Below are 27,577 nucleotides of genomic sequence, written 5' to 3' on the forward strand. Positions count from 1 at the left end.
CTTTGATAAGTTCAGAAAATAAATACCAGCTACAGTCTCACTCCTACATACTTGTGCTTTTAACGTTTAAAAAAAATATATATATCTATGACGCTTGTATGTTTCTGTAATTGAAATGTGTGTCTACAACAAAACTTTTTTTTATGGTCTGTCTATGTCTGTAAGTTGTTACAGTATGTCTGATATTTGTTTCAAACATTGTTCCCCATGCTGCTGTCTTGGTTGGATGACCAGGTGAGGCTGGCAACAGTTTGCCTCACATACCGTAGGAAATTGTAATGAATGATACCTTCAGGCGGTAAAGGCTGTTGCTAGGCATAGCTAACTATTATTGTATCAATACATATTGCTGTTCAGATGAGAGACTAGAAAGTGTGATGTCAGTGATTACATCAGACGTTGCAGGAAGTGAGTCCTCAGAAAACAAATGAGAAAAAGGATTGGCCTTTTCCACAGTTTGATTTTATTATATTTACAGTCATTTTGAAAAGTAACATAAATAGAAAATTGCTAAATCTATTGAGAAGTAGAAGTCAGCGCTGAACCCAAACAAAACAACCAATGGAGTATTCAGGAATGTACTACAATGAGCAATTGAGTACCTGCAACAGTATTATACACAGCTCCCTTTGAATGTATAGGAACTTATGATACTGTAATGCCATATACAATCAAATTATTTTATTTTTAATTCAGATCTTACATAACATATTGTCAAAAACTTTATCTGGGTCGAAAATGTTATGCTATATTTACAACGTTGAATCCTCTCTGTGAATGAAGGGGTCATGTAAGATTGCAGCAGTAAGTTATGTTGGTCTTCAACATTTCAGACTGGGTTATCTGACACAGGGTGACAGTAACCGGTGTATACATCCACTATCCCCCAGAGGATGCAGGTGGGAGGAGCTATAGGACAGCAGGCTCATTGTAATGGATGGAATGGAGTTAATGGAACTGATGATTTCCATATGTGTGATGTGTTTGATACCATTCCATTCCAGCAACTACAATGAGCCTGTCCTCCTATGGCTCCTCCCACCAGCCTCCTTTGCCAGCCACTCACATTAGAACAACTCACTGATAAAACACAACTGACTCTTCAATAGGTGTAATCTTGGATTTACTATGCAAGGAAGCATACTAGCGATCATATAGCTTTTACACAGTTGAATACCAATATACTGTCCCAGACACAAATGTTATGAAGATGGTAATGCTTAGGAATCAGAGTGCGCTCAGGGCGTTGTCAGATTGTACGTTCGTAAATTAAGAGAGGTACGCTCTTGGAGCGTTCAGAGCGCACACTGGACGCTCTGGCCGATGAGTCGGTTTGATCCGAGTGTTTTGACCTCAGAACGTCAGTCAATCACCCAAGCGAACTAGACTAATGTTGGCTAGCTTGCTAGCTACTTCCAGACAAATAAGATAACACCTCACTCTGACAATTTTACTCCCCCTAGCAGAGCTGGTTATGCTGTTTTCATGTTATCTAGAGCGTTGGTGACTGTAACTGTGCTGCTGGCAACAGTTTAATTACGCTTTTTTTTGCCAAAGTTCACTGATACGGGACATATTCAACTGGTGCTGAGTGTTCGTAAAGTGTATAGAAATGTTGCAAGGAAAACTTGCTGAGTTTAGAAGAGCATTTTATGCATCTCGAGGTTCCATTTGAATATTCTAGATCTTGGAAGGCCTGTTAGTGTTACATTAATTTACAAAAGAGCCAACAGATTCACACCACTGAAATAGAAAACATAGAGAGGTCCTATGATATGGAGTTCTGGTCTACAAAGCTGAAGGATTTAGCGGGGAGATATACAAAAAAATGCTCACAGGGCTATCATTCAGTAGAAGAGTTACAGTATGACGATGCTATGACGATAATGACAGAACTGAGGCGGTCCTGTTTGGTTCGGGGTTCCCGCGCTGTCCAATAGACAAAACCACAACGTTTCAGCCACAGCACAAACTCTACCACACATCTCCTTCTAGTCCTCACACCAGACTATCAGCAAGATATTGTTCCCAAGGTTTCCCTTGACACTTTGTACAGTTAGGAGTAAAAGAAAGGCCCACTTATACACAACATAATAACTTATTAGTGAACTATAAAAGAGTAAACACTGTCACACATGTTAAAAAATGCCTAGAATTTAAAGAAGTTACATTTAGTTTTCTCTTTATCATTAGACTCAAGACTCCACTCTGTCTTAGAAAAGCACAAATTTCACACAACCTTACAGCGCAAAGACAGCTGCAGAAAGGCCAACTGTTACCTCTACCTAGTCTGGGATAATATCCAGTGCTTTCAGAGATTAAATATTCAACAGATGTTGACACCTCATGCAAACAAATATGGTGTTATCCCCAAAGTAACTTTTGAACTTATGTCCCCGAGACTAGCTCCAAAAATATGTATCTCTAGATAGCATCCAATATTTTGTCTAACTCATCTTTAACTATTGTTCTTGGCACTTTCAAGACAAATACATCCATCATAAGAAAAAGCAACTGGTTGCTTTTTCCATTTCAAAGTTTTGTCCCATGCAATTGCCCAACTCAAGACGGAATTCCAACAGCCAAAGTGTATTGTAAACACATCATGGTTCACATGTACATTTATTTCTATTCAACTCTTTAGAATGGGCAATAGGACTACTTCTGATGACTGAAACCATATCGATCAGTTATTGAACATTGTTTAAGTGAAGAGTATTTCTAATCAAGTTAATCAGAACACATTGAAACTCTGCGACATCACTTAACTAGTGCTCTCAGAACTTGGCATTCCCTTTGTCCGGAATCTTGATCCATTTGAACTCTGTCCAGAGAAATCAAAGCAATTTTCCCCCCTTAATATTTCAGTCATTCAGCTGTCAGAAAGAGAGCAAGAACCAGTATGGAGGAGAGATATGCATCCTGTAAGGTCAACACAGCCATAGGAGGGTGTTCTTGCCCCTGCCTGGCCCCTCGTCCAGGCCAAGACTGTGACTCCACTGAGCAGAGGCTGAGCAGAGAGACAAAGGAAATCCAGTGTTTTTAATGAGTCTTTGAGGTTAAAGTGTAGAGTCTCACTTCCTCCACACAGTTTGTAAGACACTGTATTATTTTAAGACATTTACGAAATGAAACAAAAAGTTAAAACGGTAGCTCTCTATTTGATTGGTACATAAGGCAGCTGTCCTTCGTTACTTTGCCCTGGAAGAGAAAGAGGAAAAGGAATTAGTGTCAATAAAGCACAATACCACAGATATATTCAAATATAAGCTAATATTGTGTGCTCATGCTAAAACAAACTCGGCATGAAAACAAAGCGAGAATGATTGCACCTGCCACTATTCTCCAAAGATCTTGTCACATCCAATAAGAACTATTGTTAATGGGTATCAGCTGTGAAGACTGATTGGCTATTGAAGATGGTGTGTAGCACCTCTACCACACCATTGTCTTGGTGTCCATGATTAATAATCTCTATTGTCTTCCCTACTGGGTGCCATAAAACCACAGAATGGCTCTTAATGGCATTTTTGTTTGTTTCAGTCTCCTGTGTTACAAATATCAAGTCCCTTAAATCCATCATTTGCCATATGTGTTATATGCTGACCTACTGAAAGTAATACGCTTTCCCCTGAGCAATGCAGGAAATTATTCTTATGTAATTATAGGTATTGTATAATGTGATGACAGCAAGGTGATATGCCCTGGAATTAGACAACTATATGCCCAACTATTATTGAGTTGGATAAGCAGATTTTTACATGACACAATTGAGAAGTTATGTTGGCAAACTACTGAGATGTAAATAACCTTGAGTACAATTCTAAACCCTACTCCCTTAAATGACAGAGGACTCCCACCTGAACTCAGCTGACCTCAGCTAATAACAGACGGTACAATACTGATCTCACAATGGACCAGATACAACCCATCCTATTCCATTCACATTAGACACAATGGGAAATGTCCACACACCCCTATGTGCACTTCATTGTCCCCTCCCTGTTGTTTTTCCATACATTGCTGAGAGTGACAGACAGCAGGTTAAGATTTAGGAGACACACTTCACTGTAGTCACCCTGAATATCCTAATACAGGCATTAGGCTGGGCATGCGGCTGTTACCCCCCTGCCTCTCCCCACCAGCAGACATGTCACCACCCTGCTCCAAATCCTGGCATGACTTCACAGAGTTTGTCCCCCCTCCTAGTGTTAGAGTCACAGGGTTAGCTGGGCCAGTCAGCTGACGCCTGTGCTCCACAGAGAGAGAGACAGACAGACATGCAGGCAGGCAGGCAGGCAGGCAAGACAGGCAGGCAGGCAGGCAGGCAGGCAGGGGATTCCCAAGCTGTTCTGTTCCTGCCACGGTGGGGCTCATCTGGCACACCAGGCCATGAGCACAGCTTGGACCCCTGCCATGCATTTCCAAAACAATCACCTCATGTGACCCCCATGTGATAAAAGGGTGACATTTAAAGAAACAGTAGTTCCCCTATGAGCAGCTGATGCTACATTGTATAGCTGGTGGATGTTTTATCCTGTCAGATATTAGTAATACCTTTATATCTAACCAGTGCAGTTAATAGTTTGTTGCATTATGAACAGCATCATCCTCACTTTGATCACTGTCATTGTGAAAATTATATTTCTTCCCACTGTGCATCTACAGTTCAACATACCTATGAGATTAGCGTTTGAGGATAACTCTTTATACAGTAGGAGTGGATTACTGTCTATTCCCAGTGTGTGATATGTTGACTGGCCTGCACTGTACACAGGATTATAAAATAATATCTCTGATCCATTCAGTGTCAACGAGGGAAATCCTTTCAAGTTTGAACATCTCTTCCTGTGTTCTCCTCATTTCGTCTCAAGCAAATCCTAACCTTTCAGGAGTCCAGATTAGAGGTCGACCAATTAATCGGAATGGCCGATTAATTAGGGCCGATTTCAAGTTTTCATAATAATCGGAAATCGGTATTTTTGGGCGACGATTTCTGATTATTATTTTTTTTTTTAAATAGATTTTTAAATACCTTTTATTTAACTAGGCAAGTCAGTTAAGAACACATTCTTATTTTCAATGACTGCCTAGGAACTGTGGGTTAACTGCCTTGTTCAGGGGCAGAATGACAGATTATTACCATGTCAGCTCATGGGTTCCAATCTTGCAATCGCACAGTTAACTAGTCCAAGACTCGAACCATTGCACTCCACGAGTAGCCTGCCTGTTACGCAAATAAATTAGAAGCTAAGGTACATTGCTAGCTAGCATTAAACTTATCTTATAAAAAACAATCAATCATAATCACTAGTTATAACTACTAATCCAGTTTAGCAGGCAATATTAACCAGGTGAAATTGTTATTTCTCTTGCATTCATTGCACGCAGAGTCAGGGTATATGCAACAGTTTGGGCTGCCTTGCTCATTGTGAACTAATTTGCCAGAATTTTACGTAAGTATGACATACATTGAAGGTTGTGCAATGTAACAAGAATATTTAGATTTAGGGATGCTACCCGTTAGATAAAATACAGAACGGTTTCTTATGTCTGAAATAATAAACGTTTTGTTTTCGAAATGATAGTTTCTGGATTCGATCATATTAATGACCAAAGGCTCGTATTTCTGTGTGTTATTATGTTATAATTAAGTCTGATTTGATAGAGCAGTCTGACTGAGCAGCAGCAGGCCCGTAATCATTCATTCAAACAGCACTTTAGTGCGTTTTGCCAGCATCTCTTCGCAAGCACAGTGCTGTTTATGACTTCAAGCTTATCAGCCTAATGGCTGGTGTAACCAATGTGAAATGGCTAGCTAGTTAGCTGGGTGTGCGCTAATACTGTTTCCAACGTCACTCGCTTTTAGATTTGGAGTAGTTATTCCCCTTGCCCTGCAAGGGCCACGGCTTTTGTGCAGCGATGGGTAACGATGCTTCGAGTGTGGCTGTTGTTGATGTGTTCCTGGTTCGAGCCCAGGTAGGGGCGAGGAGGGGGACGGAAGCTATACTGTTACACTGGCAATACTATAGTGCCTATAAGAACATCCAATAGTCAAAAGTATATGAAATACAAATGGTATAGAAAGAAATAGTCCTATAAATACTACATTAACTACAACCTAAAACCTCTTACCTTGGAATATTGAAGTCTCATGTTAAAAGGAACCACCAACTTTCATATGTTCTCATGTTCTGAGCAAGGAACTTAAACGTTAGCTTTTTTACATGGCACATATTTTACATGGCACATATTACTTTCTTCTCCAACACTTTGTTTTTGCATTATTTAAACCAAATTGAACATGTTTCATTATTTATTTGAGGCTAAATTGATTTTATTGATGTTTGATATTAAGTTAAAATAAGTGTTAATTCAGTATTGTTGTAATTGTCATTATTACAAATAAAAAAAATATATAAAAAAATTGGCAGATTAATTGGTATCGGCTTTTTTGGTCCTCCAATAATCGATATCGGTATCGGCGCTGGAAACAAAAAAAAATCATAATCGGTCGACCTCTAGTCCAGATACAAACATTCCCTCCCTCATTGTTGACCCAAGCTATTTCTTTATCTGTATTGACACTAGCGTTATTTATAGATGAGACTTCTCTCTGCCTTACATTATAATGTCCTCACATAGGCTAGTCCTATTCGTCCAATTTATAGACTCAAGTGTGAAAACATAGTGAACTTGGCACCAAGACAAGACAAGTCTTGGTGCCAGGAGAAAACATTTCAGAAGTACTGTAATAGCAGGTGTGAAGAGATGTAGCTACATTGCACTTACATATACATAGGTTGTAGTTGCAAATGGGATGTCTTCTGAGGCCCTTGATAACCGTAGGAGTCGAACCCTCCTATAAAATCAACTGGAGACAAAGAAAAAGAGGATATCTGGTTACTGTGAGATCAAACAAAGGCTTGTGTTCGTGCGTGTGTTTCTGTATGTGTGTGCTTCTGTGTGTGTGTGTGTGTGTGTGTGTGTGTGTGTGTGTGTGTGTGTGTGTGTGTGTGTGTGTGTGTGTGTGTGTGTGTGTGTGTGTGTGTGTGTGTGTGTGTGTGCTTTTGTGTCTCTAAATAAGCGTGTGCCTGCTTGTGTCTGTGATAATCCCAGGCAGTAGATAATCAGTGTCTGGACCATCTAAAGGCTGGGTATTGGTGATATCCGCAGTGGAGTCATGCTGCAGATCACACAGAATACAAACTGGACAGGATTAGGGCCCAGCCCTCCACAGAGGCCTGCCAGCAGTTTCAAGCCCCAGCAGATCTGGGTATCTGGGCCTAACCCAAAAAGACGGAGGTACTAAAGCCTCTGATAAGATCCGATGTCTTAATGCATCCGAGTCTGTCTCTAAGACAAACGAAACACTGAGATAAGACTGATTAGCTGATGAGTGCCCCCTTCCTTCCCTACTGCCTTGAATGGGAGGTGATGGAAGGTTTGGCATTATCATCATTATAATGGTACATTTAGGGAATGTTCACCAAAAGCTCTAAATCCTTGTTGGCCCTCATTATAGGCATTAACCTGTGTACTCTGATCAGGCTTATCAGAGGACCTGCAGCGATAAGACAGAAAGTGTACAATTTAAGATCTGGAGACTGGCCACATCTCAATCAGGCAGTTTCAACAAAATGCTAACTCGAAAGCTTGGGACTATAAGGTTCTATCTGCATTTTTATCAAAATGTTCTTATTGACATACCCTTGTTCTGTTCAATTTTCTCTAGGTATATAGTATTCTAAATACCCCAATTCATGTTATTAAGTTCAAAAGAGTACAAGATAAAAAATTGCTGACATCATTCAAACCAATGATGGTTCGGAACTTTAAAGCCAATTATCTCAGAATCATCTTTTTGCAGATAGAACCTTATAGTCCCAAGCTATCGTACTGTATGAAGGATACAATAAAGGTCAAGGTTCGCATCACAAGGTTGTTTATTTAGTTTCAGTAAATGTAGCTTCAGCACCTAAGTGTATATGTTCAGTATTGTTCTGAAGAGTAAATGCTAATATTTTGCCCACAAGCAAACCATTATGGTTTTATAAAAAAGCTATTTTCATATTTTCCTTTTGGTGGAGGGAATAATGTTTGTGTATAATGCCCTAATGGTTAAATGCCTGCCGGCTACTTATGTTTACCATGCTAACATGAAAAAAGAAGCTCTTGGTGAGGTAACACACATAATGATTGTGCTGTATTAAGTAGGCCTTATAAGATATAGGGGACAGTTTGATGGCAGTAGTGTTAAGAATAGCAGTCAGCACGACTTGGTCTATGTCTCCAAATTGTTTTGTCTTAAGCAGTCACAACAAGTTGGTATGACAACGCAGTGGCAAGTGAAATGCCGCCGAGGGCCAATCAACATGAGGTTCCACCTTACTGGTACACTGACCCTGATTGCAAATCCAACAGAGGAAGCTGTATTCTCATTTACTTGTTATAAATGCAAAAAAAGTACTTCTAGCACCTTTATTCCCTCCCTCTTCTTCATTCTCTCTCTCCTCTTCTCTTGGAGACTAAATCATTTTAAATACTGTCCTTTCTTTTAAATGGACCCTGGGATATTACCCTTGATAGTAAGTGTAATTACGGAGTGAGCGTGTTGATTGGTTTTAGCTGTTCATTACCTTCTCTGAGGTGCTTCATGTACTATATTAATTGGAGCTGTAATAGCCAATACAGCTCCCAGATCAGTGTTTCCTCATGTCCCAGGGATCAAACCATCAATACCATTCTCATTCACTGGAGGATATGAACACTGTTGGATAATATTATTCCTTTGTGTTGGGCAAATTAAACAGTGTCTCTCGGCAATCATTTCATGCAGGACATCAAACCTCCTCTGTTACGTTGCAAATATAGTATTATCCTTCATGGGCTTTTTCCAGGTACTTTAAATTTCAACTCTGGAATACATCAAATACATCAACGAGATTGTCAAGTGAAAATTCCAATTAAAGCTTCATTTTCCCTGAAGGGCACATTTCTAACAGCCATTATTGAGTGGCAAATAGAACCTGCTCTTAATTTGGACCCAAATGACTTTTATCATAACAATGCCTGAGGGAATCCTTTACTTATTCAAGATGTGCTCTTTAATATTTCAAATTGAGGTACTCCCCATTTTTTGGCAGGGAAGGATACATTTGGGCTCTAAAGACGGGAAAGCTATGTCTGGAGATGTTCTTTTAGAGAGAGAGAGCGCTGTGGTCTGATAGGCAATCTCAGGTAGCTGAGAGACTCACATTCGGTTGTGGTCATGGTTCAGCACTCTTGCCTGCCTTTTGGCTGTCTCACAGGGGCTCCAGCACAGCCAGGAGAAGCGCTGCATTTTTTACACTCAGATTCCCATGCTAAATGTAGAGGAAATAGTCTACTAAGCGCTGCATCCCTTATTTCACTCAATTTTTTTTCTAGCCTGAGGGAGCAACCTCACTGCACACCCTATGAATCTCTCAGTTATGTCTCTCATAATAGCTCCCATATAAAATGTACTATCTGTACATTGAAGCTGTATTAGGAAACATTACCATGTTATCAGACGCAAAGCCTTCTTCAATTATATTAAAATCTTGCCATAGGAAGAATCTGCATTGTTGACAAGTAATGGGCGTACTGTAACGTTCGTCGTTGGGAGAAAGAGAGGAGGACCAAGGTGCATCGTGGTAAGTATTCATTATGCCTTTTAATGAAAATGAATATTCGAACAAAACAACAAAAACGATAGATGAGAATGACACGAAACAGTCCTGTCTGGTGACATACACAAAGACAGAAAATAATCACCCACGAAACACAATAGAAAACAGGCTACCTAAATATGGTTCTTAATCAGGGATAACGATTGACAGATGCCTCTGATTGAGAACCATACCAGGCCAAACACAGAAATAGCAAATCATATAAAAATGAACATAGACAACCCACCCAACTCACGCCCTGACCAAACTAAAACAAAGACATAACAAAAGAACTAAGGTCAGAACGTGACACATACAATGTTCTGTTGTGACCACACTAACCAGTAGTCAGGTATAATTTCAGTGCATTTGGATATGTATTTTCAACCTACCAACCACCAACAGTATTGTGCTGGGACCTAGGCGATGTGAGCTCTCTTAATAAAGGCTTGCTGTACCAACCATACAGTCAATTTTAATAACTATAATTATAAAAATTGAATTAATGCAGTGAAAAAAAATCCCAAATGACAGAGAAGGCATGTAGAGTCGCCTCATGTGACCTCCTCCCTCTCTATACTTTTCTCTCTATCCCCTCTCGTTCCTGCTTTCTCTTTATGTCTGTTGCTTGGTGATGAATGTTGCAAATGGAGAGAATGCAAGAGAGATCGCTAGAAGAAAAATGGTATTGATCTAGTATGTACTTGGCAAATGCATTCTTTCCAACACATACTATGTTTACAAAGCAAGACCGGTAACAAGGAGAAGTAATCATGTATTACGGCAATCAATATCAATTATAAATGACAATAACACAAAAACTCATTCCTGTCCTAATATAACTTTTCTAAAAAATGAGGCAGCGGCCAAAGAGAATAATTCATGCATTTTGGAACAAGGCAACTTGACTGGGTCTGTGCTGCAATGTTTTCTGAATTTAACAAATGGGGACATTTCCCACACTTTCCTTTAAGGCTAGGATCCACAAGCAGCTGGGCCTGGGATCAATAAAATAAATTGTTTAAATCCAGCAATATCTAAATCCAAATGTTTGCTGGAGCATTAAACTTGGCTAAATTTAAAGATCCGACCAGATGAGGAATGTACATGCCAATGCCCAGTTATTAGAGTAAATAAAGTACTCTGTAAACACAGGAATACAGAAATGTCAACCTTGAGCCAGACATACTGTATCTATACTCTTATAAAAAAGGGTTCAAAAGGGTTCTTCAGCTGTCCCCATAGGATAACCCATTTGTGTTCCATGTAGAACCATTTTTGCTTCCAGGTAGAACCCTTTTGGGTCATTGTAGAATCGTCTGTGGAAAGGGTGCTACATGGAACCCAAAAGGGTTCTACCTGATACCAAAAAGGGTTCTTCAAAGGGTTCTCCTATGGGGACAGCCAATGAACCCTTTTAGGTTCTAGATAGCACCTTTTTTTTCTAAGAGTGTAGCTGGATATAAACACTTTAGTTATTATATCATGGAGCGAGTCCAGGAAGATGGCTCATTACTGTTATGTGATTGGTCAGGTAAAGCTTATGAATAAAATATGTGTGTTTCACTAAGGCACATGAGGTGAGATGGCCCTTTTAAAATTGGCTGAGTCATCATTATAACAAGCAAAGGGAAATGACTCACCATAAAAAGTGTGACTGTAGGAATCAGCCATATTTCTCATAGATCTACCATATTAATTGAAAGGCAATACTCACAGCTGTCTTCCTCTTCCGAGATTAGCTTCACCACATAACAGGCATAGATGAACCCAACAAGCTGAAAAAGAGAAATGGGGAAAGGTAATCAAATACATTTTCTGGAGAGTGGTGACATTTTACAGTGAGAAGGGGACCAATTAGAATAGCACAATCAGTGAAGGAAACATAGATGTTTGTGTCCATGCCCTCAAGAGATGAAGAGAGCTACACAAACTTATTGGTGGGAAAACATGAGCCACCACTGAGAAAAAGTAGAAAATGATTGAGAGATCAAAAGAGCATCTCCATGTGGAAAACATTCTGTGTTGAGGAAACAGGTGTTAGTACAGCGTCTAGTGTATCACACTGCTCTATGAAATGGGTCATATAGAGACGTTGAAGAGACACTGAAAAACAGAGGCACATAAACAATGTTCCAAAAAAGAATCCCTGCATCGTCAATGGGGTAAAAGAAAACATAATTTAAGAGACATTTCACAAATAGTGATTATACATATTTATTTTTTAAACAGATAGGCTGTGGTTCTGGATTTTCTGTAATCCCAATCTGCAGTGGCTAAAGATATAGAGGTTTCTGCGCATCTTCAGGGATTTTTTTGTAGCTGCAGCCTACATGAACTCAGAAAAAAAAAGAAACATCCCTTTTTCAGGACCCTGTATTTCAAAGATAATTGGTAAATCCAAATAACTCACAGATCTTCATTGTAAAGGGTTTTAACACGGTTTCCTATGCTTGTTCAATAAACCATAAACAATTATTGAACATGCACACTACAGACGGTAGGCAATTAAGGTCACAGTTATGAAAACTTAGGACACTAAAGAGGCCTTTCTACAGACTCTGAAAAACACCAAAAGAAAGATGCACAGGGTCCCTGCTCATCTGCGTGAACGTGCCTTAGGCATGATGCAAGGAGGCATGAGGACTGCAATGTGGCCAGGGCAATAAATTGCAATGTCCGTACTGGGAGAGCACTACAGGGAGACAGGACGGACAGCTGATCGTCCTCACAGTGCTACCACGTGTAACAACACTTGCACAGGATCGCTACATCCGAACATCACACCTGCGGGACAGGTACAGAATGGCAACAACAACTGCCCGAGTTACACCAGGAATGCACAATCCCTCCATCAGTGCTCAGACTGTCCACAATAGGCTGAGAGAGGCTGGACTGAGGGCTTGTAGGCCTGTTGTAAGGCAGGTCCTCACCAGACATCACCGGCAACAACGTCGCCTATGGGCACAAACCCACCATCGCTGGACAACACAGGACTGGCAAAAAGTTCTCTTCACTGACGAGTCGCGGTTTTGTCTCACCAGGGGTGATGGTCGGATTCACGTTTATCATCGAAGGAATGAGCGTTACACCGAGGCCTGTACCCTGGAGCGGGATCGATTTGGAGGTGGAGGGTCCGTCATGGTCTGGGGCGGTGTGTCAAAGCATCATCGGACTGAGCTTGTTGTCATTGCAGGCAATCTCAACGCTGTGCATTACAGGGAAGACATCCTCCTCCCTCATGTGGTACCCTTCCTGCAGGCTCATCCTGACAAGACCCTCCAGCATGACAATGCCACCAGCCATACTGCTCATTCTGTGTGTGATTTCCTTCAAGACAGGAATGTCCTTGTTCTGTCATGGCCAGCGAAGAGCCCGGATCTCAATCCCATTGAGCACGTCTGGGACCTGTTGGACTGGACGGTCAGGGCTAGGGCCATTCCCCTCAGAAATGCCCGGGAACTTGCAGGTGCCTTGGTTTGAAGAGTGGGGTAACATCTCACAGCAAGAACTGGAACATCTGGTGAGGAGGAGATGCACTGCAGGACTTAATGCAGCTGGTGGCCACACCAGATACTGACTGTTACTTTTGATTTTGACCCACCCCCTTTGTTCAGGGACACATTATTCCATTTCTGTTAGTCACATGTCTGTGGAACTTGTTCAGTTTATGTCTTAGTTGTTGAATCGTGTTATGTTCATACAAATATTTACACATGTTAAGTTTGCTGAAAATAAACGCCGCTGACAGTGAAAGGACGTTTCTTTTTTTGCTGTGTTTAGCTGCTCCGCTGCCTCTTCTCCTTTCTTGATCGGCGATGAACGCCTTTGTCTGGTGTAGCCTACAAAAATGTATGTTGTACGCAAAGGACATGGTCGACATGTTCCAACTACTGAATTCCATGCCTCAGTAGGCTATTAGGCATAACAACAATTTCATTTTCTTTTTTCAGGAGGGGAGTTAGTCTTCATGCAGCTATTTACATGTTCTACACAAAAGACATGATCAACATGTTTGTACAAACTCGCAGATTGTCATTTGCCCCAATGCAAAACTCAAGTGGGGAGTTACATGCAGCTATCTAGGCATATCAAATTCAAGCAAGACACAGACACGCAGTCTAATTAGTGATTTAATATTATTTTTTAATCATACAAACATTGGCTAAGCAGGAGGCAGACAGGCAGTCAAAGTATTAGTGTTAATTTTCAGCAACTCTGGCTAGTGGCTGCGATATGGCAGCAGCTACAAAGATTATCCTATATCACACAAAATGTTGATTGTTTTTACTCCAATGCAATGTGCTTATGCAACTGCAATATCTGTTACAACAGACAGAGAAGGTTGTAGCCTTCATAATGGCCTTGAATGTTTGTTCAAATCGCCTCATGGTTTTTATTCCAGCTCTTCAGATGAGGCAGAGACATTGGCTATTTCATAATGGTTCAGAAGAGGGTGGGTAAAGAGAGAAATGTGAATGGAGGTGGAGTGTGAGCAGCAGTGTGAGCAGCAGCTACATAGAACAAAATGTGTGTAAATTAACACATGCGCAGAACGCGATCCGGATTGGTAGCTTTGAGAAAAAAGGTTTCCAGAGGGTCCGGGGACGACAACTCCGTATTCGCAGCCACAGCCTAAAAAAAATCGAATGGACGGTATCAAATAATGTGGGCCTGGCGGTTCTTAATGAGACTGTATTTAAAATGTGTCACCTAATATGAAGATTTCGTGGATTAAGTATAACAATAGAAAGCCAAGGGAACATAGGAACATAGGAAATCTAATTGGAGGCTTATCCTGAGAGAAATACAGTAGCATACTAGATATCCCTGCTCTAGGCACTAATAAAACCCAGAACACAACAATATTACTCTCTTCCCCCGCTCCTCCTTAGGCCTGTAATTTCATAGGCCAGTGATTGGAGGTCTCTGATTGGATTGGGCAATAGGGAAGCTGGGATTTTGACTGTGGTCAGTGTGTGGAGAGAAATGGACATTCTCAATGTCACAGAGGATTCAGTCAGACAGGAGGCCATGCATGAGACCGTACTGTGGACAGCCATGTAGATAGTGGGTGTGCCGTCCTCATATTCAGGCATTGTTTGGAGTCTAAGGGCCACAAACAGACACAGTTACAAATCTGAGCAACCCCAGATTTAAGATTCTGGGAATACCTCAAGGTGACGCTCTCATTTACTCTGAATAATGTGCCCGCCCCACACTCTGTCTCTGCAGTAGGCTGGGAGCACAGTCCAACACTCACAGACACTAGTCACACACAATGCCGGCCCCGCCACACATAACACCACTGCACACTTTACCCATCAGGAGCACTGAGGAGGTGAAACAAAGGAGCTGCTGTTTTTGTTTGCTGTGTGATTACCAGACAAAAAAAACAACACACACACACACACACACACACACACACACACACACACACACACACACACACACACACACACACACACACACACACACACACACACACACACACACACAGCTCCTCTGATTAGCCAAAGGTATCTCGTTTAGAACCATGTCACAGGGTGTAAGCCTAATTTGTCTCCTGTAAATAAACCTGGGTATTCCTATGATAAAGGCTCCTTTAAACACAAGCTGTTTTACTCCATAGGAAATTCCACTGTGAAGATGATTATTGACGGTTGGTTAAAATTTGACTCTATAAATCTGAATAATACATGCAGAGTTTCTGAGAAAACCATTCATAATTGAGAATAATTCTGGGAGCATGACTGCTCTCAACGCAAGCATTATAAACAGACGCACAACACAGCCATTCTCTATTGTTTAGGCGAGAGTCAGTGAGACACACATCTGTACTACATTCATAACTGTCACTTTTAAAAGGAAGCTTTGTCCAGTTGACTTTGGATATAACTGATTGTGTTACTGTTCAAAGACTGATTGAATCAGGAGCCTTGTAAATGAACAGACACAGTCTCCTCTGTTGTGCAGCTGACAGCCATGACACTGTGTCCTCCACGACACTGAGTAAGTGACATGTTTTGCACTGGTGGGATACTGTTCACATGTTGGCCTTATTATAGTCGGAGGGTGCTGTTGTATGGATGGATCACATGCAAATCACGGCCCAAAGGTCAAGGAGTGTTGAGGGCTGAGACAGAGGGCTCTCCACTTTAAATTGTGCAGCACTTATGAAATTCAACTGACATGACAATGGAGGAGGAGTGGAGGAGGAGGAGGAGTGTTTTCAGAACGGGCCCATTCATTTAGAATGTACCAATTCAGCCAGAGAACAATTGACTAAACATTCTCTACAGTAAATACCATTGAAAATATATATATATTCTTTGTTGTCAAAAATGGGTTTCATATGGATTGTTTGACATCAGAATCATAGAGTGGGGTATTGCATTTTGGATACTGTGCCAAGTCTAGTGCTGTGAACATGACGCTGCTTGTGTAAAAATCCTGGAACCTAGCCTAGTAAAACCTCACATTTTATTAATACTCAGATCTTTTATTTCACCCTCCAATATTAGAGCTCGGCAGGGAAAATGTAACTTCAAAAGTCCCTCATAGAGTAATTGATGTGGATGGAATTCCCCAGCTAACCTATCTCCTCATAAAAAGTGGTGCGAAATCACATAGTTTAATAAATTTCCTGGTGTTGTGTGGCATCACTCAACCTATTTCTGTTTCAGCGTAGACTCCCATTTCAAACTGTGTGCGGCTCAGCTTATGCATAAGGTAATTCACATGTCCTTGACTCCATCCTCCTGCGTTCTCTGGCCCGCTGCGGGTAGCCTTGGTCTTTCGCGTTTATAAACTGGGCCGGGGCTGCTTAACATGCCAACAACTGGTCATTGGCAGTTGACAGCTTTCACCATCAAACAACCTTTTAGTGGAACCTTAGCTTTTTACTGGGGTTGCATCGCCAGGAAATGGAAGCAAGCTACACCATGTCATCAAGGCTAAACATCTAAGTACATTGACTCCATCAAATCTTTTAAATAGGACAACTGTTGGCATACAGACTCTTGTAAAACCAGACCTGGCTTAGGGAAGTGCTGATTTTATATGTGAGGCATTTACAGAGTATACTAAGGGTCTGATGTGTGTTTTATTACTCATCACAATAAAGCCAAGTGGCATTTCAGCAGTTCCTATAAAACAAGGTTTTCTGTTTGCCACAAATCAGAGATTCTGGGGGTAAATGCTGTGGATGGCAGACTGATGCATCACTCTAAATGAGGCCCTGCACACACTGTGTAATACAGCACAGAAAGATTGAGGACAAGCGAAAGCCTCGCTGAAATGTTTCCCTAGTATTTAACCCCATACTGAGAACAAAAGACTGGAGAACATTTGGAAAATGGGCTCTGAGCAAATGTATTCATGATAATTCAAAGATGGCAAAGCATCACCCCACACATCCACAACCATCAAAGACATTTAATCTGCACAGTACACAGTATGAACCCAGTATTATTACAAAGCTACTTTGTGTTATTCTAATATATGAATATACTCATTAGTGTATTTACGAGTGAATTTCCCCTGGTGTATGTTTTTATACATTGATACAGTGAATCATCGTTTGACAGTTAAAATCCTTAGAAAATAAGAGATTGAGGAATTCATTAGCTTTCATGTAATGTAGACAAAGGGCTGACTTTCATCTGTGAGCTGGGACCATTCTTTAGGTCTAATCCAAATAAACCTCTGTGTCTTTAGTAATCTGCCACCCTTAGAGCAGAAACCAATTCAGTTGTCTTCATTCTAACCCTCCTTGGGGGACCTAAATACACCCAGCTCTTCATCTGAATTAGTCTCCCTATGGTGGAGGGAGGGGCTCCACAGCAAAGACCCCCTGAGCTTGTGCTGTGTGAGTTCCACATTGGCATTGGTCTTGTTCGGTTGCTAAATTAACCTTTTACTTCCTTAATCATGACCAAGGCCCAAGCTCATTGACTTCTCTATTGAGCCTTCAGCTGGTGGGCATCTTTTTATAAGAGGAGAGAATGCAAAGAGGTCAAATGATAGATGTATATACTGTAGGTTGTAGTGTAAAACATTGTACATAATGGATGAGGATAGAGTGTGAATCCTAATGGCACCCTATGTCACGCCCTGACCGTAGAGATATTTTTATTCCCTATGTTTGGTTGGTCAGGGAGTGACTCGGGTGGGAAACTCTATGTTCTTAGTGTCTATGTTTTGGCCCGGTATGGTTCTCAATCAGGGACAGCTGTCTATCGTTGTCTCTGATTGGGAATCAAATTTAGGCAGCCTTTTTTCCTTTTGTATTTGTGGGTAGTTGTCTTCGTTTGATGCAGGTATAGCCTTACGGAGCGTCGCGTTTGTTGTTTTGTTGGCAACATTTAAAGAAATAAAGAAAAAATGTACGCTCGGCACGCTGCTCCTTGGTCCGGTCTTTGTCAAGACAGCGATCGTGACACCCTATTCCATATAGTGTACTGCTTTTGTCCAGCTTCTGATCAAAAGTAGTGCACGATATAGGGAATAGGGTTCCATTTGGGATGCAGATAAACTCCTTTCCTCATTTGTGTCATTAGAAATACATTTTGGAATCAATGCAATTGGTTAATTAATCACATGCTTTTAACTGAAAATGTGTCAAGTCAAAATTCTAATGAGAATGCATAAAATGTCTACCAACTTTCTTGCTGAATCATAAATGCTTTCAAACAAGTTTACCTCTTATATCAATGGCCACATTTGCCAGAAAGAGGATGGCAGGATAAATACAAAATAAACTCACCTGAAAGAGTTTTGAGAAATTGAAACATTAAATATTTCAAGTAAGAACATAACTCACACACACACAGTAAAGAGAGATTCCACCAAACCAGACCATTCTGTCGAGGTGCATTTTTATCTGACTGGTATGTACAAGAAACCCTAAACTATTCTGTTTTTTTACTCTCAACCAAGCCTGATGGTCACTACTCAAAGCTATATGTGGGGAAGCATGTATCTTGGCCTGTACCCCAGACAGATTCCAAGCCAAATGTGTGCTTTGGAAAACAGCATATAACACAAATGAAAGTAATATGTCTAAGCAACAGGCAATCAATATTAAGCCGCTAGGTTAAAAATGAATTAATATGAAGGATTATTCAACATTTAGTCTGAATCTCTTGAGCAAACAAGGTAATGGGTTATGCATCTTTAGCAGAATCACTGAATGTTGAAATAGTACGTGGTTTAAACACATCCCTCTCTACTGAAAGGTCATATTTATTAAGTCATTCCCTAAAGCAATTATTCATAATGATCTTTAATGATGTTATATGCCCTGTTTGGTTGCCCTGCTATTTCTAGAGAATCCAAAGAGATAACAATCAATCAATGCATTGTACCAGGAGAGAGCTCTTTTACTTCAGGATAGCTGTTGCACAGTCTCAGTGGTACCAAACCAAATGATCAGATATAAAGCAGAAGGCTTTGCTTCCTCTGAGATTACTGTGATTCTCCAACTACACACATCAGTCCCAATTTTCCACTTTCACAATTGTGAAGGCACTTAACTGTTGGGGAGAATGAGTCGCTTTTTGACATGGCAGTGTAACAGCACAATAAACACATGGTTGGTGCTTTCCTCCCACTCTCTTCAAGCACACAGAGATGTTTGTGAAGTGTTTGACAATGATTCCCCTCATACAGTTTCCCATCTCCTTTATACGTCTGAGACAGACATCAAAAGTCTCACAAGCCCGGGCCAAACATACCATGGCCAAATAGGACTGAATGCATGCTGTGCACTCCTGTTGGCAAAGAGTCCATCTTGAAACAGGAATAGGCTGGTTACATGACATGTTGTTGCATGTATGTTGACGGACGGAAGGTTGCGGTGAAATGACCTTTATTGGGTTTGCACTGGTCGGTAACTCACACAGGAGAGGACTATTTGTTCTCATTTTCACTGGTCATGGTTACAGGGACGGGCAACTGGGAGCACCGTCCCCCTTTCGTAGGCGCACTGACCAATTTCAACAACACATTTTAGAACTCAGTCGAGGTCTCAACGTACTGTTGAGCGTTAGAGTAATAATTGGACATTTGGTTGTGCATCAGCAGTCACTTAATTGTCCCATGCCCGCAATTGTTTTGGGGGATTGGTAAGGTAGTCTAGCGGACAGCTAGAGTTCTGTTTTTTTGTGGCCCCCACCCCATCAAAGTTGCCCATTCCTGATCTAGACCATTAAAGGTACATTCCATAATATCCTTCTACATTGATGCTGCTTCCACCCACAACCACACATGACTACAGTAATGAATTGATGGATGTGACCCAAGGTGGGTTAGATAATGTGCTTTACCTCTGGCAAAGCATCTCAAAATACACACCTCTGCTTAATTGGTTCTGGTCTTATTGGCTAACCTTATTGGCTTTGCAGAGATACTTTTCTATCACTTGACAATCATTATGTGGCCACTGTCCAGGCATTGATTGCTTGATGTAAAAGCCAAATCTCTGAGCTTGGAGCAGAATTGCTCTTTGTTTACTATAATACATTCAGACATCTCTCCATTGATCTTGGCCAAAATACTGTTTGAATACCAAGCCGGCATATGGCCCCTCTATAATGTACTGAGCCCTGAGAGCCTTCAGTAGATGCTTGCTCTGTATACTGAGTCTAAAGTCTCCAAATTAATGGCACGCCAGCTAATATCTGTCACGACTTCCGCCGATGTCGGTCCCTCTCCTTGTTCGGGTGGTGTTCGGCGGTCGACGTCACGGACCTTCTAGCCATCATTGATCCACTTTTCATTTTCCATTGGTTTTGTCTTGTCTACCTGGTTCCAATCCCATTCATTAACCCTCTATTTCCCCTCATGTCCTTGTCAGAGATTGTTTGTTGTATGTAGGTGTGTTATTTGTTCTGGTGTGCGACGGGTTTTGCACCCTATTACGTTATATTTGTATACTTTGGTTTTCAGAGGTTTTTTGAATGTTTATTAAACAGGTCCGTTTTTACCAAGTTCATTCTCCTGCATCTGACTTCCCTGCCACCAACACGCACTGCATTACAATATCGGCCTGAGAAGATGGTAAAGCTACAGTAATGCTAGTTTTGACCTCAATATGTGCCTGAGTATCTGTGTATTTCTAATTGTAAAGTGTGATGCACCTATGTGAAGCTTGATCGCTTGTCTGACAACAGAAAAATCTATCTCACATCTTTCCCCTATATAGGAGGGTCATGGTGTCAAGGAATTCCTCCTCTTCTTCCGAAGAGGAGAGGCGAGGCGAGAAGGATCAGAGGACCAATATGCGGCGTGGTAAGTGTCCATGGTTCTTTTAATACATAAATGTGCACATGAACAACTGACTACAAAAACAAGAAACGTGTGAAAACCTAAACAGTCCTATCTGGTGCAAACACAGAGACAGGAACAATCACCCACAAACACACAGTGAAACCCAGGCTACCTAAGTATGATTCTCAATCAGAGACAACTAATGACACCTGCCTCTGATTGAGAACCATACTAGGCCGAAACATAGAAATACCCAAATTATAGAAAAACAAACATAGACTGCCCACCCAACTCATGCCCTGACCATACTAAATAAATACAAAACAAAGGAAATAAAGGTCAGAACGTGACACATGGGGAAAAATACGCCATTTGGTGCTTAGCTTGCGTGACTTCTTGCTAATTGTTCCTGTGACCTCCCAAAGCCCTCATGGCTATTTTATAACACGTCAAGTAACATAGGCAGGGTCAAATAGGCAGGGTCAAATAGGCAGGGTCAAAGGCCTTCTTAACACAAAGCGGAATATCTTAACATATCTTAATGCTACAGTAAACATTAGGAACATGTTTATTCCCTAACTGTATCCCCAGAGAACATGTGCTTCCTGTAACTAGAGCGCCACAAAATACAACCCATACTGTATCTTCATCATACACATACAGTACTTCACACACCAAGGCTGTTTGCTATTCTATTCAAACACATTACAGTATATCCCTACTGTGACAGTGGAGAGCTTACAAATAACATACCCTGTGTCAAAACATATGCGGCTGAGCTAAACATCACCACGGCATGTCCTACATGTCACAATGATAGACAGCCATTTATTTTTACTCTGACGATGTTGTGTCGTGACCGAGGCCGTACGCTGCTACTAACAGCGTCAGTGTCACTACAATGCTTTCCCAATGACGGCCGAGCCCCATCAGCACCAGTGCAGTGCCATCTATCCACTTTGTGCCCTGGAAATAATCAGCTCAGTGGGGTGGAGGCAGACTCATCATGTCCAGCTCAGTGATATGGACGTTGGGGGGGGGGCTCTCATCATTAAAGCAGTGGAATGAAACACTGTACCCTCGCAGCTCGCGGGGTCCCATCAAGCACCGTCCCGTATCGTTTCTGACATTTGAAAAATAGGCACCCGCCTTTTCGCCGCCAATCTCGCTCTCTCTGGCTTATCAGATGAGAAGCTCTGACAAGTCAGAGATCCTGACAATATCAGCTCTCCTGTCACTGAGCCCAGGTCCACACCGTTATTCTACAACAACAAGCCCTTCTCACAGAGAGAGGACGAGGAAGAGGACAGGGGTGGGCCAGGAGAGAGAGAGACACAGAGAAACAGGCTTTGAATAAGAACAGAGAGAGAGAGATTGAAAGGGACCTGAGATTGATACTGAAGCCCCTCTGATAACAACGTAGTGAGCCAGACTGACGGGTGTCTGCTGAATGATTTGCTGAGCATGACTCTGTTTCAATACAACAATTAGTCTAAGATTGCAATTCTGTGCGGCCATGGTCTCTGTGTGGGTCTTCAGGGACTGACATGTAATGAAGCAAATGGATTCACTTCCCTCAGGGTGTTGGCCACTGTCAAAGCTGATTCATTTTACTCCAGGGGCTAAAGCATTCACTATTCACAGAACTGACAGCATAAAAAATAGCTTTCTATACATGCACAGGCATGAAACAAGTGTAGTCTTTGGGGAAGAAAAACAAATTGTCAAAAGATGTGGCAATTTGAGCAAAGCACCTATCCTGGCTAAATGAATTGGATTCATCTATCACTGTGGCCTTTGCTTTTTGTTTAATTTGTATACTTCGAGATTCAATCAGAGACTTGGAAGATTTGGAAGGCAAAGTGTTTTTCCTTCACCGATGCATCAAAGGAACAGATTCCTCCACCATGACTGATACCTCCTCCAATCCTCTTAAAATGACTTGACCAAATTGGCCTTAGTGTTTGCTTTATATTACCCAGAGCCCAGCCGCCAGGTCTTCAATAGTGATTTCTCTACAGATACCCATCTTTCCATTCTGTTATCCGCGCCAGACACAGCTTTGAACAATAGCCATTGAAATGAACATTGGAGGCAGTGAGAGAGAGGGAGGTTCAGGTGCAGAATAGAAATGAATGTCTGAAGACAGAAAGACAAGGAGAGAGAGAGAGAATTTCTCATCCCATCATGACAGAAATGCCAAACCCCGGGAAAATAAATTAAAATTAAAATGGTGGGATCATATGGAGAATAAAACAAGCAAGGTATTTCCACTACTCTGTGAATAGATCACAGCTGTAAAGCAGCAATGACATTGTTTAAACACTTGGAGGTCATGCTAATTAATCAACAGGGTAAGTAATATTGCAAAGAGCTCGACTATTAACCAGGCAAATACTAAACAAGGGGTCTTTCACAGTGCCTGAGTGATGGCTGAATGTATTATATGTATGGGTATGCCGTGCGTCCCTTTAATCTTGTAGCTAATGGACCCAGGCCTAAGCTCTTCTACAAACAATTACACTCACATTCAAAGACCCACTCTGAATACCTAACAAAATACACTGCAACAGTACTGTCAGAGGGCACTATGTAATTAAACAAGGTGTGATTCATTACAAGTGTCATTAAAAATATTCTCATAAGCACATCACCATAGCTATGTTTAATAGTCTCATTCATTAAAGTGTCTCTTCTGGCCGTGGGCTCAGAATGCCTGTTGTCTGTCTATACAGGTTAGAGGATGTGATGGAGGAGTAGAGGGGCCTGTGGACTCCAACAGCTGTCTCCTACAGTAAGAGCTGTCTACTCCAGTGTGTGTGTGTGTGTGTGTGTGTGTGTGTGTGTGTGTGTGTGTGTGTGTGTGTGTGTGTGTGTGTGTGTGTGTGTGTGTGTGTGTGTGTGTGTGTGTGTGCGTGCGTGCGTGCGTGTGTGCGTGCATGCGTGCGTGCGTGTGTGTGTGTGAGTCTGTGCGGGTCTGTGCGAGTCTGTGCGAGTCTATGAGATGTCACTCTGGATATGGGAGCATGGGCATAATTGTAAAGTTAACATTTGACAGTAAGTGGTACTAGCCAGGAGTTCAGCCTACTACATATAATGTAGTCCTATGGCTCCTGTCATAGGAAGCACCCGTGGATGACAAGTTAGCTCTTCTGTACAGACCCAGTCCCCTTACGGCTCTATGAAGCTCTGCCTTTACTGTATATGTGCAACTTTTAGTAGCCGCTATACAGCAGCACTGTCTGGAATTGACTCTCACATTTCCTATCAGGGTTACTCTCACATTAAACCATGTCATTGTTCAAACACAGTCAATGCACATGTTTTAAATAGAATACTTAGTCATACCTTTAGAGCCTCATCATTCCACAGCTAACAGCTTTGTTAGAGTGAACGTGGATCCTCTTCTGATTCATGACCTTCCACAACTTGCTGTTCTTAGAGAAACTGGTCACGGACCTCTGAGGCATCAGCCATGCTACTGTATGCCGGACACAGCTCATTTAGCCGCTCATCCAGCCATGTGAGCTGGCCACCCCCCTCTCTATCCCCCCTCTCCCTCAGGCTCTCCCCTAGACCCCAGTAGTGTGGTGGCGTTTGCTGGAGCCCTTCTCTGTGGCTCTGTGTACTGCCTTGCCGCTCTGCTTCTCTCTCTCTCCCTCCCAGTGTGAAGGAAGAACAGAGAAATCTGCCTGGCAACACAGCAACGACTTCCTGCACTCCTCATCTGACTGCAGATAATGATTGATAAGCAGCCGTTCTTATAGACAAAACAATTATCATAGTAGCAAAGCTAGTGAAAAAGCAGTTGGTTGTTCAGAGACCTACAGTTTTCTGCATTTGTTGGCATACAGTATTACTGTACTGTACATTTCTCTGGTAAACTGTGATGGTTTCTGTGCAGTAACAGTTTTGTTTTTCCACCATGATGCTATCTTCTCCTCAATGCTTACATCACGGTAAAAGGTTCATGCAGCAGACGATGGTGCATAGCAAAATGGCCGGACCTCGCCACAGTGTGGTGGCCAAGGTGAGACGGAGGACATCCATAGTGTTAACCATCATCAGTGGTTCAACTCCCACTCAGTGCTGTGTGATTACACACCCAGAGCATGGTGGACCACTGCTGAGCTGAAGAACACAGTCAAGAGTATGTTTACTGATATGAGATTCTCAGTACTTTTTCCTCTGATTCTCTCGGAAACATTAAAACATGATCCATAGATAATAACATTCTAGGCTGGTGGGAACAAAGTGTAATTGTAGATGGGATGTGGAGAAAGAGAGGTGAGACACCACAGTTTCACAGAATCTCACAACCCCAGAGCTGAAAATAACATATGGTCCCTCAGCTAAGGGCCATCTAACCCAACAGTCTCATGTTGACAGTGTCACAGTGACCCCACCGCAAACAGCTTGGGCTGGCTTTATTTACACTACTCCGGTGAAAGGTCACTGCGCCAATAAACATCTTAATTATCTACCGTAGCTACCAGCCTGTCTGTCTGATGTTGATAGCAAAACAGAGTCCTTCAGAGTTTCAATCTGACAAAGACAAGGAGGACTGTAGGCGAGGAGAGAACAGTGGAGTAGTAACATAAAAAGATCCTCCACTGATTCCAATCCTCTCTCAGTCTCATCCACTGCAGGCTTCTCATTACGACACAACTCTATTTAATTACTTTGAGACGGAGGCTTCCTCATGGCGTAATGATGCGTACAGCCATACTAATGTCTAGGCTGGTTGTAAATGAACGGATTAGGCCCCTACATCAATTCTCCGCTTTGAGGGAAACCTCATTAGCACAAGGTGCTGCTCTGTTGCTCTGATGTTAAAAAAGAAAGTAATAGAAAAACAATGAGACTTAGGGAACAACGTTATGTTAAAAAATGGTGGGTGCGTTCATGACAAGGAAATGACAGCACTCTCTCTGTGATGTTACCTCTCTAATACTTGTAATTATCTCTGTATGAGACTTGAGCAGGATGAAAAGAAGGAGTTCATAATTTTGGTTCACACAGGGAGGCCCTTTCATTGTGGACCATTTTGATAGATATTACTGAATTAGATTAACCCAAGTTATTTTCATTAATAAATTAATAATTCATAAATAAATATGAGATGTCAAATGACTATACTTCAATGAAAGAAGAGGGACAACCAAAAGTTGCAGATCAATTTTGTTCTTGTCTGGCAGAGGGGGAAGGAGAGAAGGGGAGAACAGGAGAAGAGAGGCAAGAAGCTTGTCTCTGCAGTTATCAGATCAAAGAGCCACTCATTCAGTTTGGGGGAAAGATAATGAACCAGTCATTTCTAGCCCTGAAATTCTCATGTGAGGAAAGAAAGCCATTCATTATCCATCAGAGGTGCTAGGGAAAATTGACATTGTTGCCTCATGCTGCCAGACACAATTAAACAGTCTTCCATCCATGTCAAATGTCGGAGATAGGAGGAGTGTGTTTTGGATGCTTATTATGAATTTTTCTCAGCCCAATTTTGAAGACTGTCGTTAAGACTTCCAGTGCCACCACACAAAGCCGCTTCCAGAGTATTGGGGGTAATTTGGCAAATTGATTCTAGATTCGTCCCAATGCTTTCCACTAAGCTAATAAAATGCTACTTAAAGACAACAACAATAAAAATGCATTATGGCAACATTGAATAGGTATTATGGGAATACCGGTATGTGTAATGCTGTGCTAATGTTTGTATATGATTTGCATCATTTATAGTAGATGCTGGACACTGTGGCCAAGTCTGCAGACTTTTGCTCATTGCTATCAGTCATACTGACAAAGCATGACACACCACTTCCCAAATGACTCCACTGCAGAGACTAGTGCTCTGAGCTCTCAGCTCTAGCTTTTAGTTTATATAAGAGTGCATAACACACTTTGGCCATTAGTTTTAATATGAAACTTTTTTTAAATGGATTTGGTCTCTCTCCAAGCACAAGTATTTGAAATATGATGGTTAAGCAATGACAAAAGTGATGTCGGAAGCAGTAAAAGATATATCAGAAAGAAGTATCAAACCATTGTAGTATTATTGGGCTCCATGCAGTCCTTTAAATCAGCCCTAGCTCCGCTCATTCGGCTAAAAGTTTCTGCTGACACAGACACCCGTCTTTCCCCTTCGATGTTTCAGGGAGAACTTAACTCCGTCATTGTCATATTGATCCTGGCACCCGACATTCTCCTGACACCATGCCAGTGGAACAGCTCCTGTGTTTAGGAGACTAAGCGTTATTGAACTTGCAATAACTCCAACCATTTTCTACATAATATCTGACAGGTTCTAAGCATATTTCTCACTGGTGTTTGGAATTGTGTTATGTGTCCATTCTACTGTACCGCAAGAGAGATGGGAGGAACAGGTGGTGGAATATACTGTAGACTCATTGCACAGACCTTGTTCGATGTTACTGTAATGCAATTTTACTACAGTAGACAAAGCATATGACTGGTGAAAGGGATATGATCATCCACCTTCTCCCGATTGTTCTTAACCAAAACAATCTAAACATAAAATGTCATTGTTTTTTCCATTAAAAACAGTGGTTAGGAAAATCTCTAAATGCTTGTTTCATCCTATCAAGGGTTAGGTTCATGAC

General features: G+C 41.5%; 1 protein-coding gene across 1 annotated transcript in view; it reads right to left on the bottom strand.

Moving 5' to 3' along the window:
• Nucleotides 1-442: 442 nt before the first annotated feature.
• LOC109901364 (sodium/potassium-transporting ATPase subunit beta-1-interacting protein 2) overlaps nt 443-27,577 on the bottom strand; it is a 155,791-nt gene continuing 128,656 nt past the window's right edge. Inside the window, exons 5-7 of the mRNA XM_031837120.1 lie at nt 11,410-11,470; nt 6,793-6,874; nt 443-3,201 (exon numbers count right to left, since the gene is read on the bottom strand). Of these exons, the coding sequence (XP_031692980.1) occupies nt 3,192-3,201; nt 6,793-6,874; nt 11,410-11,470 (153 nt within the window). The 3' untranslated portion in view covers nt 443-3,191. The remainder of the gene's footprint in view (nt 3,202-6,792; nt 6,875-11,409; nt 11,471-27,577) is intronic.

The sequence above is a fragment of the Oncorhynchus kisutch genome, linkage group LG12 (genome assembly GCF_002021735.2).
Source record: "Oncorhynchus kisutch isolate 150728-3 linkage group LG12, Okis_V2, whole genome shotgun sequence".
NCBI classification, from domain to species: domain Eukaryota; kingdom Metazoa; phylum Chordata; class Actinopteri; order Salmoniformes; family Salmonidae; genus Oncorhynchus; species Oncorhynchus kisutch.